Source organism: Pseudorca crassidens, chromosome 15 (genome assembly GCF_039906515.1).
Source record: "Pseudorca crassidens isolate mPseCra1 chromosome 15, mPseCra1.hap1, whole genome shotgun sequence".
Classification (NCBI taxonomy): domain Eukaryota; kingdom Metazoa; phylum Chordata; class Mammalia; order Artiodactyla; family Delphinidae; genus Pseudorca; species Pseudorca crassidens.
In genome coordinates this window covers 20,848,510-20,860,969 of record NC_090310.1, presented here as the reverse complement: position 1 = coordinate 20,860,969, position 12,460 = coordinate 20,848,510, and the positions used below count along the sequence as shown (strand labels likewise).

General features: G+C 47.8%; 1 protein-coding gene across 1 annotated transcript in view; it reads left to right on the top strand.

Annotated features, from left to right (window-relative positions):
* HS3ST2 (heparan sulfate-glucosamine 3-sulfotransferase 2) overlaps positions 1-11,115 on the top strand; it is a 92,680-nt gene extending 81,565 nt beyond the window's left edge. Inside the window, exon 2 of the mRNA XM_067706414.1 lies at positions 9,737-11,115. Coding sequence (XP_067562515.1) covers positions 9,737-10,355 — 619 coding nt within the window. The 3' untranslated portion in view covers positions 10,356-11,115. The remainder of the gene's footprint in view (positions 1-9,736) is intronic.
* Positions 11,116-12,460: the final 1,345 nt, after the last annotated feature.

Here is a 12,460-nt window from a genome sequence, read left to right as displayed (position 1 = left end):
CTTATTTCACTCAGACATAAAAAAGGAAGGAACGCCTGCCATTTGTGACAACGTGGATGAACCCACAGGACATTATGCGAAGTGAAATAAGCCATGTGCCCATTTCTTCTGATTAGCAAGTGGCAGAACTCTTAACTCAGATCTCTTTGATTCCAAATCCTATACTCACAACCAGCTGCTAAAGTAGCCCACTGCCCTCCGAACATCTCTAGGATATATCAGGCAAGGAGGATCCATTTCTTTCTTTTTTTTTTTTTTTTTTTTTTGGCGGTACGCGGGCCGCTCACTGTTGTGGCCTCTCCCGTTGCGGAGCACAGGCTCTGGACGCGCAGGCTCAGTGGCCATGGCTCACGGGCCCAACCGCTCCGCGGCATGTGGGATCCTCCCGGACCGGGGCACGAACCCGTGTCCCCTGCATCGGCAGGCGGACTCTCAACCACTGCACCACCAGGGAAGCCCAGGAGGATCCCTTTCTTGTCTCCATCGGTCACATGGCAGGACTCAAGACAAATTCCATAATGCACAAAGTATGGGTGAAAGAATAGGTGTCACTGGTGGTCCAGTGATAAAGAATCGGCCTTACAATACAGGGGACACGGGTTCGACCCCTGGTCAGGGAACTACGATGCCATATGCTGTAGGGCAACTAAGCCCACGCACCACAACTACTGAACTCGCGCCCTTCAACTACAGAGCCTGCGTGCCACAAACTACAGAGCCTGCATGCCACAACTAGAGAGAAACTCGAGCCGTGCAACGAAGAGCCCGCGTGCCACAACAAAAGATCCTGCATGCCGCAACTAAGACCCGACACAGCCAACAATAAAATAAATAAATAAATAATAAATCTCAAAAAAAGAAAATGAATAAGCGTCACTGGGGAAACTTGCACTAGAAGAGGCAGGCAAGGGGTTACTCTGTCTTCTCACCATCACCCTGAGGGACATACCAGAGCCTGGACCAGCTGTGGGTTTATGCTCCAGCGAAGGGACTCTGCCCCGACACCTACATGAACTTCCCTTCTTATAGGGCAGGGGTGAGAACAGCCTTGTCAGCTGGGGGGACAATCAAACTACTAGGACACCAGGTAGGCTGGGCTGAGGGGCCAGCTGTGTACAGAAGTTATCTGGGAAAGCCAGCTCTCCTGCCCCTGGGGGCCTTGATGACTGTCAGAGACTGGGTTCAGGCATGGCCCCTCCTGGCAGAGGAGGAAGCCACCAGCCCTAGTGGGAAGCCAAGTTCAGTGCAGCCCCTTACACTGAGAAAAGGGAACCCCCTTACCCCTGGGGTTTACAAGACTGTTAACTCCTTGAGGACAGAGACTACACCATGCCTGTCTTTGTATCCTGGCATACAGCAGGTGCTCGATAAATCCTTGTCCAATGAATACATGAATGCATACCAAGCACAGGACAGGCCCTGTTGATAGAGATGTGACAGTGGTGGTCCCTGCCTTCCGTGACCTAACACTCTAGGGTGATGACAGATGCAGATAATGTGTAAAAAACGGGATGTGTCTGTAGTGACTACCATGGAATCACAAGGGTAACAAATTGCCTAACTCCTGGGAAGGGGGAAATAATAAGGGCACAATCAGGGAAGGCTCCCTGGTGGAGGTGATGATGAGCTAAGAGCTGAGAGATGAAGAAATTCTGCCTGATAGGCTACAGAGCCTTCCCCCAGAGGGCAAAACATGTCAGAGGTCCCTTAGCATGAAAAATGCAGTTTCGGGGGAGAACCCTGAATAGTCCAGTCTGGCCAGAGCCCAGGGTGGCTGTGGGCCGGATCAAGATGAGCCACATGAATCCTGTTTAAGCCTTTATCCTGTGAGCAGTGAAGAATTATTGATGGGTTTCAGGCTGGGACTCAGCAGTTTCCTCCTGTGTCACATCAATGTAAGGATGTGGGGCTGTGGACTTGGAAGGAGGAGTTGCCACGATGCTAGAGGGGCCTCATTTCTACGCTCACAGTGGCTGTGAGCTACGCTACACAGGCTGTGCCTGCGCTCAGCCAGCACGTAGCGGGTGAGCAGGTTTAGTTTAGTTTTGTTTTAACATCTTTACTGGAGTGTAATTGCTTTACAAGGGTGTGTTAGTTTCTGCTGTATAACAAAGTGAATCAGGTATAAGTATACATATATCCCCATATCTCCTCCCTCTTGCGTCTCCCTCCCACCCTCCCTATCCCACCCCTCTAGGTTTAGTTTTAAGAACGAGTTTCTTGCAAGAAAGCCTTTCCCCTCCTCTTTCCCTCCTAATTATCCCTCTGGAGACTGCAATTATTTTTTTTCAAGGAGCCTGCTTGCCCAGCTAGGAGCTAATACATCACTGAAGTCCCCCAGGCAGCCAGGCCTTTCAGAACACATACACAGAGTGTACAGATTGAGCGGGAAATGAAATCTTCCAGAGAACCCTATCAGTGATAATCAGGGGTGTACCGGCCCTGCTCAGAGGCCCCGCACAGCACGTCCCGCTGTGGACAGTGGAGCCACAGAAGCTGTCTCTGTCCCACTGGGTGGGTCAGAAAATGCCATTTCCAGAGAGCCTCAAGCTGACAAGTGAGTGTTTGGATTTTGTGTGTGTGTGTCTTTTTCGGTAAGGGCCGCAGACGTCTGTGATTTTTCCATTAGGGAGAAGATAAAATATGGACTTTTGTGCACACATCTCTACCGGCATACACAAATATGCTTCTTCCTCGTTGTTCCCAGACTTGGGAACCAAAACCTTGCCTTTCTATTTTTTCTCTTCAGCAAATATTGACTGCGCCCCTACTAAGTGCCAGCCATCTCCTAGGTGCTGAGAGCACAGCCATGAGCAAGACACACACCAACACTCTCCTTCTGGAACTTCCAGTCCATGGCTCGGGGCAGGGGTGGGCAGAGACATCCGTCAGATAAATATATAACATCTCAGGTAGTAATGAGCGCCATCGTGTTACTTATGAGGGTGCCTTTTATTAAGGCTGTGCTTCCCAAGCTTCTCTGATCGTGAGTCCTGGGGCAGGGGGCTTGTTAAAAATGTAGGCTCCTGGGCTGTACCCCAAACCCACTGAAGCTGAATGTCCTGGGACTCTTTAAGGCGCACCCCCAGGTGATACTCCTGGGCTACCATATTGAAGGCTATGCGGCTAAAGGAACACGCAGCCCCCAGCCATGGTTCTTAGCCCTGGGGGGCCCACTGGGATCATCTGAGGAGCTTTAAAGTTGCAGGTACCGAGGCCTCCGCGCCCACCCAGAGATTCTTATTTAATTAGTCTGGTGTGGGGTTATTTACATATTTCCAAAGCCCTCCAGGTGGTCCCAGAGTCCAGCTTGACTTCCCCGACTCCTCCTCTCCCAGCCACACTACAGATGACCACAGCCCTGTCCTCTTTCAACATTAGAGGGAGCCTTGGGCAACGGACAGAGTGCAGATGGCAAAACAGAAATGGCACAAGATGTGTTCCTTTCAATCTCATTTTACCTTCATATATTGGGAGGTGTTTTTTTTTTGGTTTTTTTTTTTTGCGGTACGCGGGCCTCTCACTGTTGTGGCCTCTCCCGTTGCGGAGCACAGGCTCCGGACGCGCAGGCTCAGCGGCCACGGCTCACGGGCCCAGCCGCTCCGCGGCATGTGGGATCCTCCCGGACCGGGGCACGAACCCGCGTCCCCTGCATCGGCAGGCGGACTCTCAACCGCTGCGCCACCAGGGAAGCCCTATTGGGAGGTTTTGATTGAAGCAGAGCTTGGATTCCCCTCAGCCTGTGAGCCTGAGCACATGTGGCCATGATGAAGTTTTTAAAATGGCACAGCGACCCCCTCGCCCCAGGACTATCTGCTGGAACCTTCCTCTGCCCAAGGCCAGAATGTCAAGAAAAGGCCAAGCTTCATAAGGTAAACACCGGTAACTTCTGAGGACTCGAGGTAACCTCTGAATAGGCACCTACCTTTGATACTGGATCTTTGATCAATTTATTGAGCACCTATGTCATGCCAGGTATTGTGCTAGGAAGGCAAAAACGAACGAGAAACACACCCAAGATGCTGGTGTCTGTGGAAATAAATGGATGGATACCTAGTACGTTCTACACAAGGGGGTGAGGTCTTAGTAGTTGGATGCAGGAAGTGCCAAGAAATTACAAGAAAGGGTTCACAGAGGATATGACTTTCCTTTGGACTTGGAAAGATGAGTAGACATTTACCAGGGTGAAAGAGACAAGAGAGATGATCAAGAGTCTTAAAAAAAAAAAAAAAAAAAACCCAGCAAGTGCAAAACATATGAAAGAGCAGGATGTGTTTGGGGAGTCGATTTTGTGTCCAGCATAGTATGAGCATCAGATTGCCAGGAGGTGGCAAGAGATAAATTCTGGAAAGGTAGGCAGCAGCCTTGAGTACCAGGTCAAGGAATGTGGGCTTTCTTCAAAAGAATAACTGATGGTTGACAAGATTGGATTTGCTTGAGAAGGAGTTCCCTGGTGGACACAGACTGCAGAATAAATTGAAAGGGAGACGAGAGTAGAAGCATGGAGGTCAGAGAAAAATCTGTGGTGTATGAGTGCTGGGGGAGGGGGAGGGGGAAACTTGAGAACTTACAAGAACGACAGACATTAGATGTGAGAAGGGGTCAAAAATGACTCTGACGTTTTTCTGCCTTGCGAGTGGATTCACAGTGATATCACCTACACAAACAGGCAAAAGAGAGAAGTAAGCTTGGAAGGAAAATGGGGAGTTCAGTTGTTGAGATGAGGTGTCCACTCCACAGACAGTTGGACGTTCCAGTCCCTAGTGTGGGAAAGTTGGAGCAGCAGTTACAGGCTTGTGAGGAGTCGACAGCTCCTGGGCAGTGCTAATAATGGCTGGGGAAGGCATGAGGTCATCCAGGAAGATGATGTAGAGTAAGAGAAGTGGGAGATAGACTCCTGGGAAGGTTCCCGGTGGTTTGGAGAGAGTTGAGAATGTGAAAAGGGATGAGAGCTTCATTGCATAACTGGATTAGGTTGTTGGCTTCATGTAATCTCAGACATATTGATGGAAACTTTACTTGTGCCATGGCTGTGGGAGACTTTGCAGATGTAGATGCAAATAAGGTGCACCTGCCCTCCCTCATGGAGTTTATAATCAAGTAGGGGTGAGCGTAGCTTCCACAGAGAGGAAGCCAAGTTGTGTATGGCACGTTGGAGTTCTTGGGTTGCAAACTACAGAAACGGACTCTAACTTAAAGTAGTCCAGAAACAAACAAATTAGAAGGATGTGCAGTAACTCACGGAATACAGAGGAGAGTGGGAAAAGCAGGTCTCAGAAAGGGCAAGAACCCAGAGAGCTGAAGGGATTTGGTAAAAGAAACCGATAGGGAGGCTCTTCCCTGCTCCTGTGTCTGGTTGGAAGATTCAGTCCACTTTCAGTCTTTATGATACATTTTTGTCTTTATGACACAATTGGCACTAATTAGCCTAACTTCAGTCCTGCACCCTCCCCTTGGGCTGCTAAGATTTTATCTAAAGCAGGAGTGGTGGTTCCTTAAAAAAATCTGGGACCTGCTACCAGATGTGGTGGAAATTGTTGCTTAGCAGGTTAAAATAACAGATGGGAGGTAAGTCCAAATGACGAGTGCTAGACCATTCTTTCAGCAATTTTTGCAGAGCTACACAGAAAAGGACGCTGAAGCTTAAAAGGGTTACAGGGTGAGAGAAAAGTTCAGCTGTTTGTTAGCAGCTGGAAACAAATCAGCAAAATTTGAACAATGACATGAGGAGGAAAAATGAGCCTAAGGAAAAGCCTAATGGCCCCTTCCCACCACAGAGCAGGGAGGTGTGTGTCCAGATGGTCTCCTTGTACATTATCATCCCACAGGCCTCCTGTGCTCTATTCCAGTGACCGAATGAGAAATAAATATATAGGGGTGTCCTTTGGTGGGATAGATTGGAGTACACGTTTGACTCACGATGTGATGACCTTGGTGTCATGTTGTTTACAGTCTGGTGTTTGTATCTTCCTTAGTATCTGTAATTTGGTTTTGTAGCTGATATGCCAATTAGGAATTAGAAGGGTGGAACGTCACTTCAGTGCACAGCTGGGGGAATGAAGATCACTGGAATTGGTCAGAATTTCCCAAACTGGTAACAAAAAGGTGTGTCAATTGGTGCTCCTGGCAAAAGTTCACAGCTCCTTGGTCACATAAGCTTTGGAAATGCTGCACCTTCAACTCCTCTCTTGGATGTTCTTTAGCGTATTAAAGGATGTTGCAAAGAGGGACTTCCTTAATGGTCCAGTGGTAAAGAATCTGCCTTACAATTCAGGGCACTTGGGTTCGACCCCTGGTCAGGGAACTAAGATCCCACATGCCATTGGGCAACTAAGCCTGTGTGCCACAACTACAGAGCCCATGCGCCCTGTGCACCGCAACTAGAGAGAAGCTCGCGTGCCACAACTAGAGAGAAGCCTGCGCACCGCAACAAAAGATCCCGCATGCCTCAGTGAAGATCCCGCGTGCTGCAACTAAGACCTGACGCGGCCAAAAATAAATAAAATAAATAATTAAATAATAAATAAATCTTTTTTAAAAAAGGATATTGTGAAGAAATCTGTTTCATGGCTTATCAGGTCAACTTTTTGTGTGCTGATATCAATAACCCCCATGAAGTTTGGAAAGTCCTTAAGTTTAAATGCACTGTCACATATATGTAATTTCATCTACTCTTGTCATAAAGGCCAAAACCTCATTACAATGTATGCCAAGGTCGTAAAATATTACAGGCAGATGTCTAAGAAAATCCAGCCAAAGAATTCTATTCAAGTACACCTGTGATTATTTGCCAAGAATGATATCCAACTTAGAAAATGGCCTTCTCAGTATTAATAAATACTTTCAAAGTTTCAAGCCATGAGGGTGCGTTATAGACTCTGGGCCTAGAAGCAAATTATCAGTCGTATCAGCTTATCAGCTGCAAAGAGAATTTGAAGATTCAAGGGGATAATGGGTAGATTTGCAGGGAAGGCAGTAGGGGAAGGGATCTGACAGCACAGGTGGGCAGGTGAGCCCTTGCCTACCTTGTCTTCTGAGATTAGTGGGAGGGGTTCAGGATGGATAATAGTCACTTTCAAGGTGAAGGAGAGGAAGACTGAAGGAGTGGAGGGGTGGCAGCTTATCCTTTTCTAGAGTAGTGGGAGACTAGTTGTGTGTTAGGGTGGTTGAGCATGGCTGAGAGTTTATGGTGAGAATTTGGAACACTTACTATGAGGAATGATGGGGGCACTGTAAAGACAAACATAAAAGATTATTGAGCAGTGTTGAGGGCTCAATTTAAGCTAGAATTAATAAATATATAAAGGAGAAGCAATCCTCTGTCAGGATCAGCAATTTTCTCTACTGCTGTTTGACAACACAAAGACGGAATTAGAAAGAAAAGCTGGCAAGACGCATTATTAGAGATTGGAAGAGCAAGTATTACAAAGAAATTAATGTTGATGATGATGGCGATGGTGGTTAGGGTTAGGGTTAGATGTGAAGATGATGCTATTGAAATGATTGTTCACTGGGTCCAGAGAAGGTTTAGAAGAAAGTGAAATCAAGAATATCACAGATGAATCTGAAGATCGGGTATCAATACAATGAATCCGAAACCGTGGTAAAGGTAGAAAGAAAGAAGGTTGTAGTCTGTGTGTGTATCCTGTGGCCGCCATAACAAATGACCACAAAATGGATGTCTTAAAACAATGGAGATTTATTCCTTCACAGTTTTAGAGGCCAGAATTCTGACACCAAACTGTCAGCAGGGTTGGTTCCTCCCGGAGGCTCTGAGGAAGAATCTGCTCCGTGCTTCTCTCCTGGCTTCTGGTGGCTGCCAACTGCGCTTGTCATTTCTTCGCTTGTAGACGTATCATTACATGCTCTGTCTTCATCGCCACATTGCCTCCTTCTCTGTGTATCTCTTCTCTCCTTCTCTTCTTTTCTAAGGATATTCCTTACAAGGAACCCTAATCCAGGATGACCTCATCTTGAGATCCTTAACGTACTTCCATCTGCAAAGACTCTTTTTCCAAATAAGGTCACATTCATAGGTTCTGGGTGGAGGATCACCATTCAACCCACAACATCGTCCTAGAGTGGAATTTCAGTGTGAATCTTTTCAGAATTAGGGCAATTCCGAGGACAAGACCTATGGTATGGCCATGAGAAAGAGTTGCTAAAAGGAAGAGAAAAAGGAGATATTTGGTCAAAGAACTGTAAGACCAGATTACTGAAGAGAGATGACGATAGGGGCTGGGATGAAGAAGACCAGGTACCAGGCACCTCTATTCCAGAGGACTGTGAAGATGCATTCTGTGGGCGTTGGGAAGCTGTAGTGTTAAGAGTGGGGGAAGGATGCTGTGTTGGTGGTTCTCACCCGTACCTTCACATTAGAATCATCTGAGGAGCTTCAGAAAGGAACCCACCCCCAAATATTTTTAATCAGTTGGTCTAGGATGGGGCTCAGACATTTGTGGGTTTTTTTTTTTTTAACTTTCTTGGGTGATCTAATGAACAGCCAGGATTAAGAAAAACTGGTTAAGGGTAAAACACAACCTTCAGAAAGAAGTAGCAGACTTCCCTGGTGGCGCAGTGGTTAAGAATCCACCTGCCAATGCAGGGGATGCGGGTTTGATCCCTGGTTCGGGAAGATCCCACATGTCGAAGAGCAACTAAGCCCGCGCACCACAACTACTGAGCCTGTGCTCTAAGCCTGTGCTCTAGAGCCTGCGAGCCACAACTACTGAAGTCCGTGCACCTAGAGCCCGTGCTCTGCAACAAGAGAAGCCACCGCAATCAGAAGCCCGCGCACTGCAACTAGACAAAGCCCGCGCCCAGCAACGAAGACCCAACGCAGCCAAAAATAAAAACAAAATTTTTATTTTATTTAAGAAAACTGTAGCGACTGGGAGCCAGAGGTGTTCTCCTTCACAAGGGCCTGAAAGAGACACACCTGAGAAGGAGACATCAGCGTGTCCCACCATCCTCCCTTAAACCTTAAGCAAACCAGGAAATTAAAAAGTAAGGGAGCAAGAGGTTGCATTAGGGCTTCCGACTGAGGTCCCAACCAGCCTGCAGTTCTGTGCTTCTTCAGTCTTATACCAAGGAGGGAAAGACATCAGCACTCATTTCTAAAACACATGTTATTCCTACAAAGCATGCCTTTCCTCCCCCCAAAAGATTTTCTTAATATATTTAGAGAAGTATCTTTTGCCAGAACAATATTCGGTGGCTTCCTTTGTTTTTTTTAATATGTAATAAACACAATAAAAATTTCAAGCAGCGTAAAAGATTACACAATACAAACTAATTCTCATTTATCCCTGACCTCCTGGCTCTGCTCCCATTCAAGTCCCCTCCCCAGAAGCAATTATTTGATTGGTTTCTTGGTATCTTTCCTGAGATAAACAAGTTGTATCTTGCTTTTTTGCATTTAAGCACTAAATCTTGGAAATCATTCCATAAGAGTACACGCAGATCTACCTAACTCTATTAATCGGCTATTCCATCAATTTATTTATTTCACACGGATGGACATTTAGGTTGGTTCTTGTCTTAAAGCAAACTGTTAAAGACCTAAAAAACAAAGTCAACAAGAGTTAAAGTGGGTTCTTCATCAGATGAGAGCAGGTGAGCCTCAAATGTCCCGTTGCTGAGGGGACGGGTGCTTCACTAGGGAGCTGGGCGGAAGGAAGTGATCGCCAGGCCCCCAACAGAGCCCCGGCTGATCATGTGCGTTTCTGCCCCGCAGGAGCCTGATGCCCCGGACCCTCGAGAGCCAGATCACGCTGGAGAAGACCCCCAGCTACTTCGTCACTCAAGAGGCCCCTCGCCGGATATTCAACATGTCCCGAGACACCAAGCTGATAGTGGTCGTGCGGAACCCCGTGACCCGCGCCATCTCCGATTACACGCAGACGCTCTCCAAGAAGCCGGACATCCCCACCTTCGAGGGCCTCTCCTTCCGCAACCGCACCCTGGGCCTGGTGGATGTGTCCTGGAACGCCATCCGCATAGGCATGTACGCGCTGCACCTGGAGAGCTGGCTGCGCTACTTCCCGCTGGCCCAGATCCACTTCGTCAGCGGCGAGCGGCTCATCACTGACCCAGCCGGCGAGATGGGGCGGGTCCAGGACTTCCTGGGCATTAAGAGGCTCATCACGGACAAGCACTTCTACTTCAACAAGACCAAAGGATTCCCTTGCTTGAAAAAAACAGAATCGAGCCTCCTGCCTCGATGCCTGGGCAAATCGAAAGGCAGAACTCATGTACAGATCGATCCGGAAGTGATAGACCAGCTCCGGGAATTTTATAGACCTTATAATATTAAATTTTATGAAACTGTTGGGCAGGACTTCAGGTGGGAGTGAGCCATCGAGATGCCAGGGCTCTTCCACTTGTCTCTTCCGTGAGGTTTGCCCTGAGAGCCCTTGACCCTCTTCCCCCAGGGAACCCAGGCTCCAACCCCTGTTCCCATCTCGGATTTCATCATCCTGGAACCCCGGGAGCCCAGCTAAGGCCAAGAGACCAGGGGGGTCCCTGACACTAGCCCTCCCAGTCTGTCCATGCAAAGCTGATCTGCTTCTGACATGTCTGGTCAATTCTGAATGGTTTCCCTTCAGCCCTTAAGAGGCCTTGGGAAATTGCTTTAGGAAGAGTGGGAGTGCGTCTTCCAATTATGATACATATTATAAGGGATGATGGTCTGTTGCTATGAACACAGCAGTCTGTCCCTGTCACCGTCCACCCCGGAGTGGGTTTGTTAATTTCGAGCGGCATGTACCTCCCCTCTCAGCTTAAGTCTCCAAGGCACCCTGGGTGATGGATGGGGGACCAGCCTCGTCCTCCTGACCTTAGCAGCTCGTGGCGAGATTACAGAGCTGGAAGTGTCCCCCTGGCCACTCCTAGGAGACAGACCCTTTGCTGATGAAATAAACCAGTGAGTTCAAAGCCTGTGGTCTCAACTCTGCTTGAACTGTCTTTGAAAACCGCTCTGTGACTCTCCCTGCTCCCTGTGGGCAAAGGCACATAATTCTGCTGTTACGGGTACTTTCCTCACGCGAGCTTTCATGTTCAGCATGCGACAGAATCACGCTTGTCCATGTGAAATAAATACGGCTCTCTCGTGTCCTCGTGGCTGGGCTTTCTCTGTCAGGCCTGGAGCACGGCGCATTCACCCAGCTCCTCCAAGCAAGATGGGGCTGCGCTGGGGACGGTCTGGGAGGGCAGCGAGGGAAGAAGCAAGGGGGTGGAGGAGGGAGAAGAAGAGGTTCTTGCTGGCAAAGCCTGGGGAGGTCAGTGGGACATCCTCTTTCTGAAACAGTCTGACGGTGTCAGCTCTCTGTTGAAGCTTTACATCTGAAGTGAAGCCAAACCAGAGGCTGATAGGACAACAGACATGTTTCTGCTTGGCCAGCATGATGTTTTGAAATAATTTCCAACATTTAAAACTTGGGAGTGTTCATATAAAAATATGGATTTCCAGCTTCTATTTTTAAACTTTTTATTAGAGTATAGTTGATTTACATTGTTGTGTGAGTTTCTGCTGTACGGTAAAGTGAATCAGTTATACGTATACATATAGCCACTCTGTTTACATTCTTTTCCCGTATAGGTCAGTACAGAGTATTGAGTAGAGTTCCCTGGGCTATACAGTAGGTCCTTATTAGTTAATTTATTTTATACATAGTAGTGTGTATATGTCAATCCCAATCTCCCAATTTATCCCTCCTCCCCTCCCCCCTGCTCACCATAAGTTTGTTTTCTACATCTGTGACTCTATTCCTGTTTTGTAAAAACGTTCATTTGTGCTAGTTTTTTAGATTCCACATATAAGCAATATCATACGATATCTGTCTTTCTCTGTCTGACTTACTTCAGTCAGTATGACATAGAGACTTGGCCACACTGAGCCTGTGCTCCAGCATGGCCACAATGGCCGTCACCTTTGGATGGGACCTGCACTCCTCGGTGTTTCAGTTCCCACCTGGCCCCCCTCACCATCTGCCTGACCCTGTAGGCATTTGCGTTCACAGCCCTGCTTTGAGTGTGTACGGTGGCCTCAGAATGAAGTCCGAATCCTCCAGCGTGGTGCCCAAAACAACCCCAATGTCGGTTTGGGGATTAGCCACGTCTCCTCCCTCACCCAGCCTTACAGAACTACGTGTCTTTTCTTGATCCTTTTCTGTCTCCATGCCTTGCTTGGAATGCTTTCCCCCGTGTGTCTCCAGCTAATGGAAACCCCTGCTCCTGTAAGACTTCACTCAGCTGTCGCTGCCTTGATATTTGTGAAACCTTCCCCAATCAAGCTGAGTTATCCGCTCGCTCTTCTGCACTTGGTAGTTTGTATGCATCTCAGTTCCAGCTTTTATCACACTAGAGTATCGTTTGTGTAAATGCCTGTCTTGACCATAGACCATGAACTCCCTGAGTCAAGATTGTATCTTGCTGGCCTGTCGTAGGCACACAGCAAGTG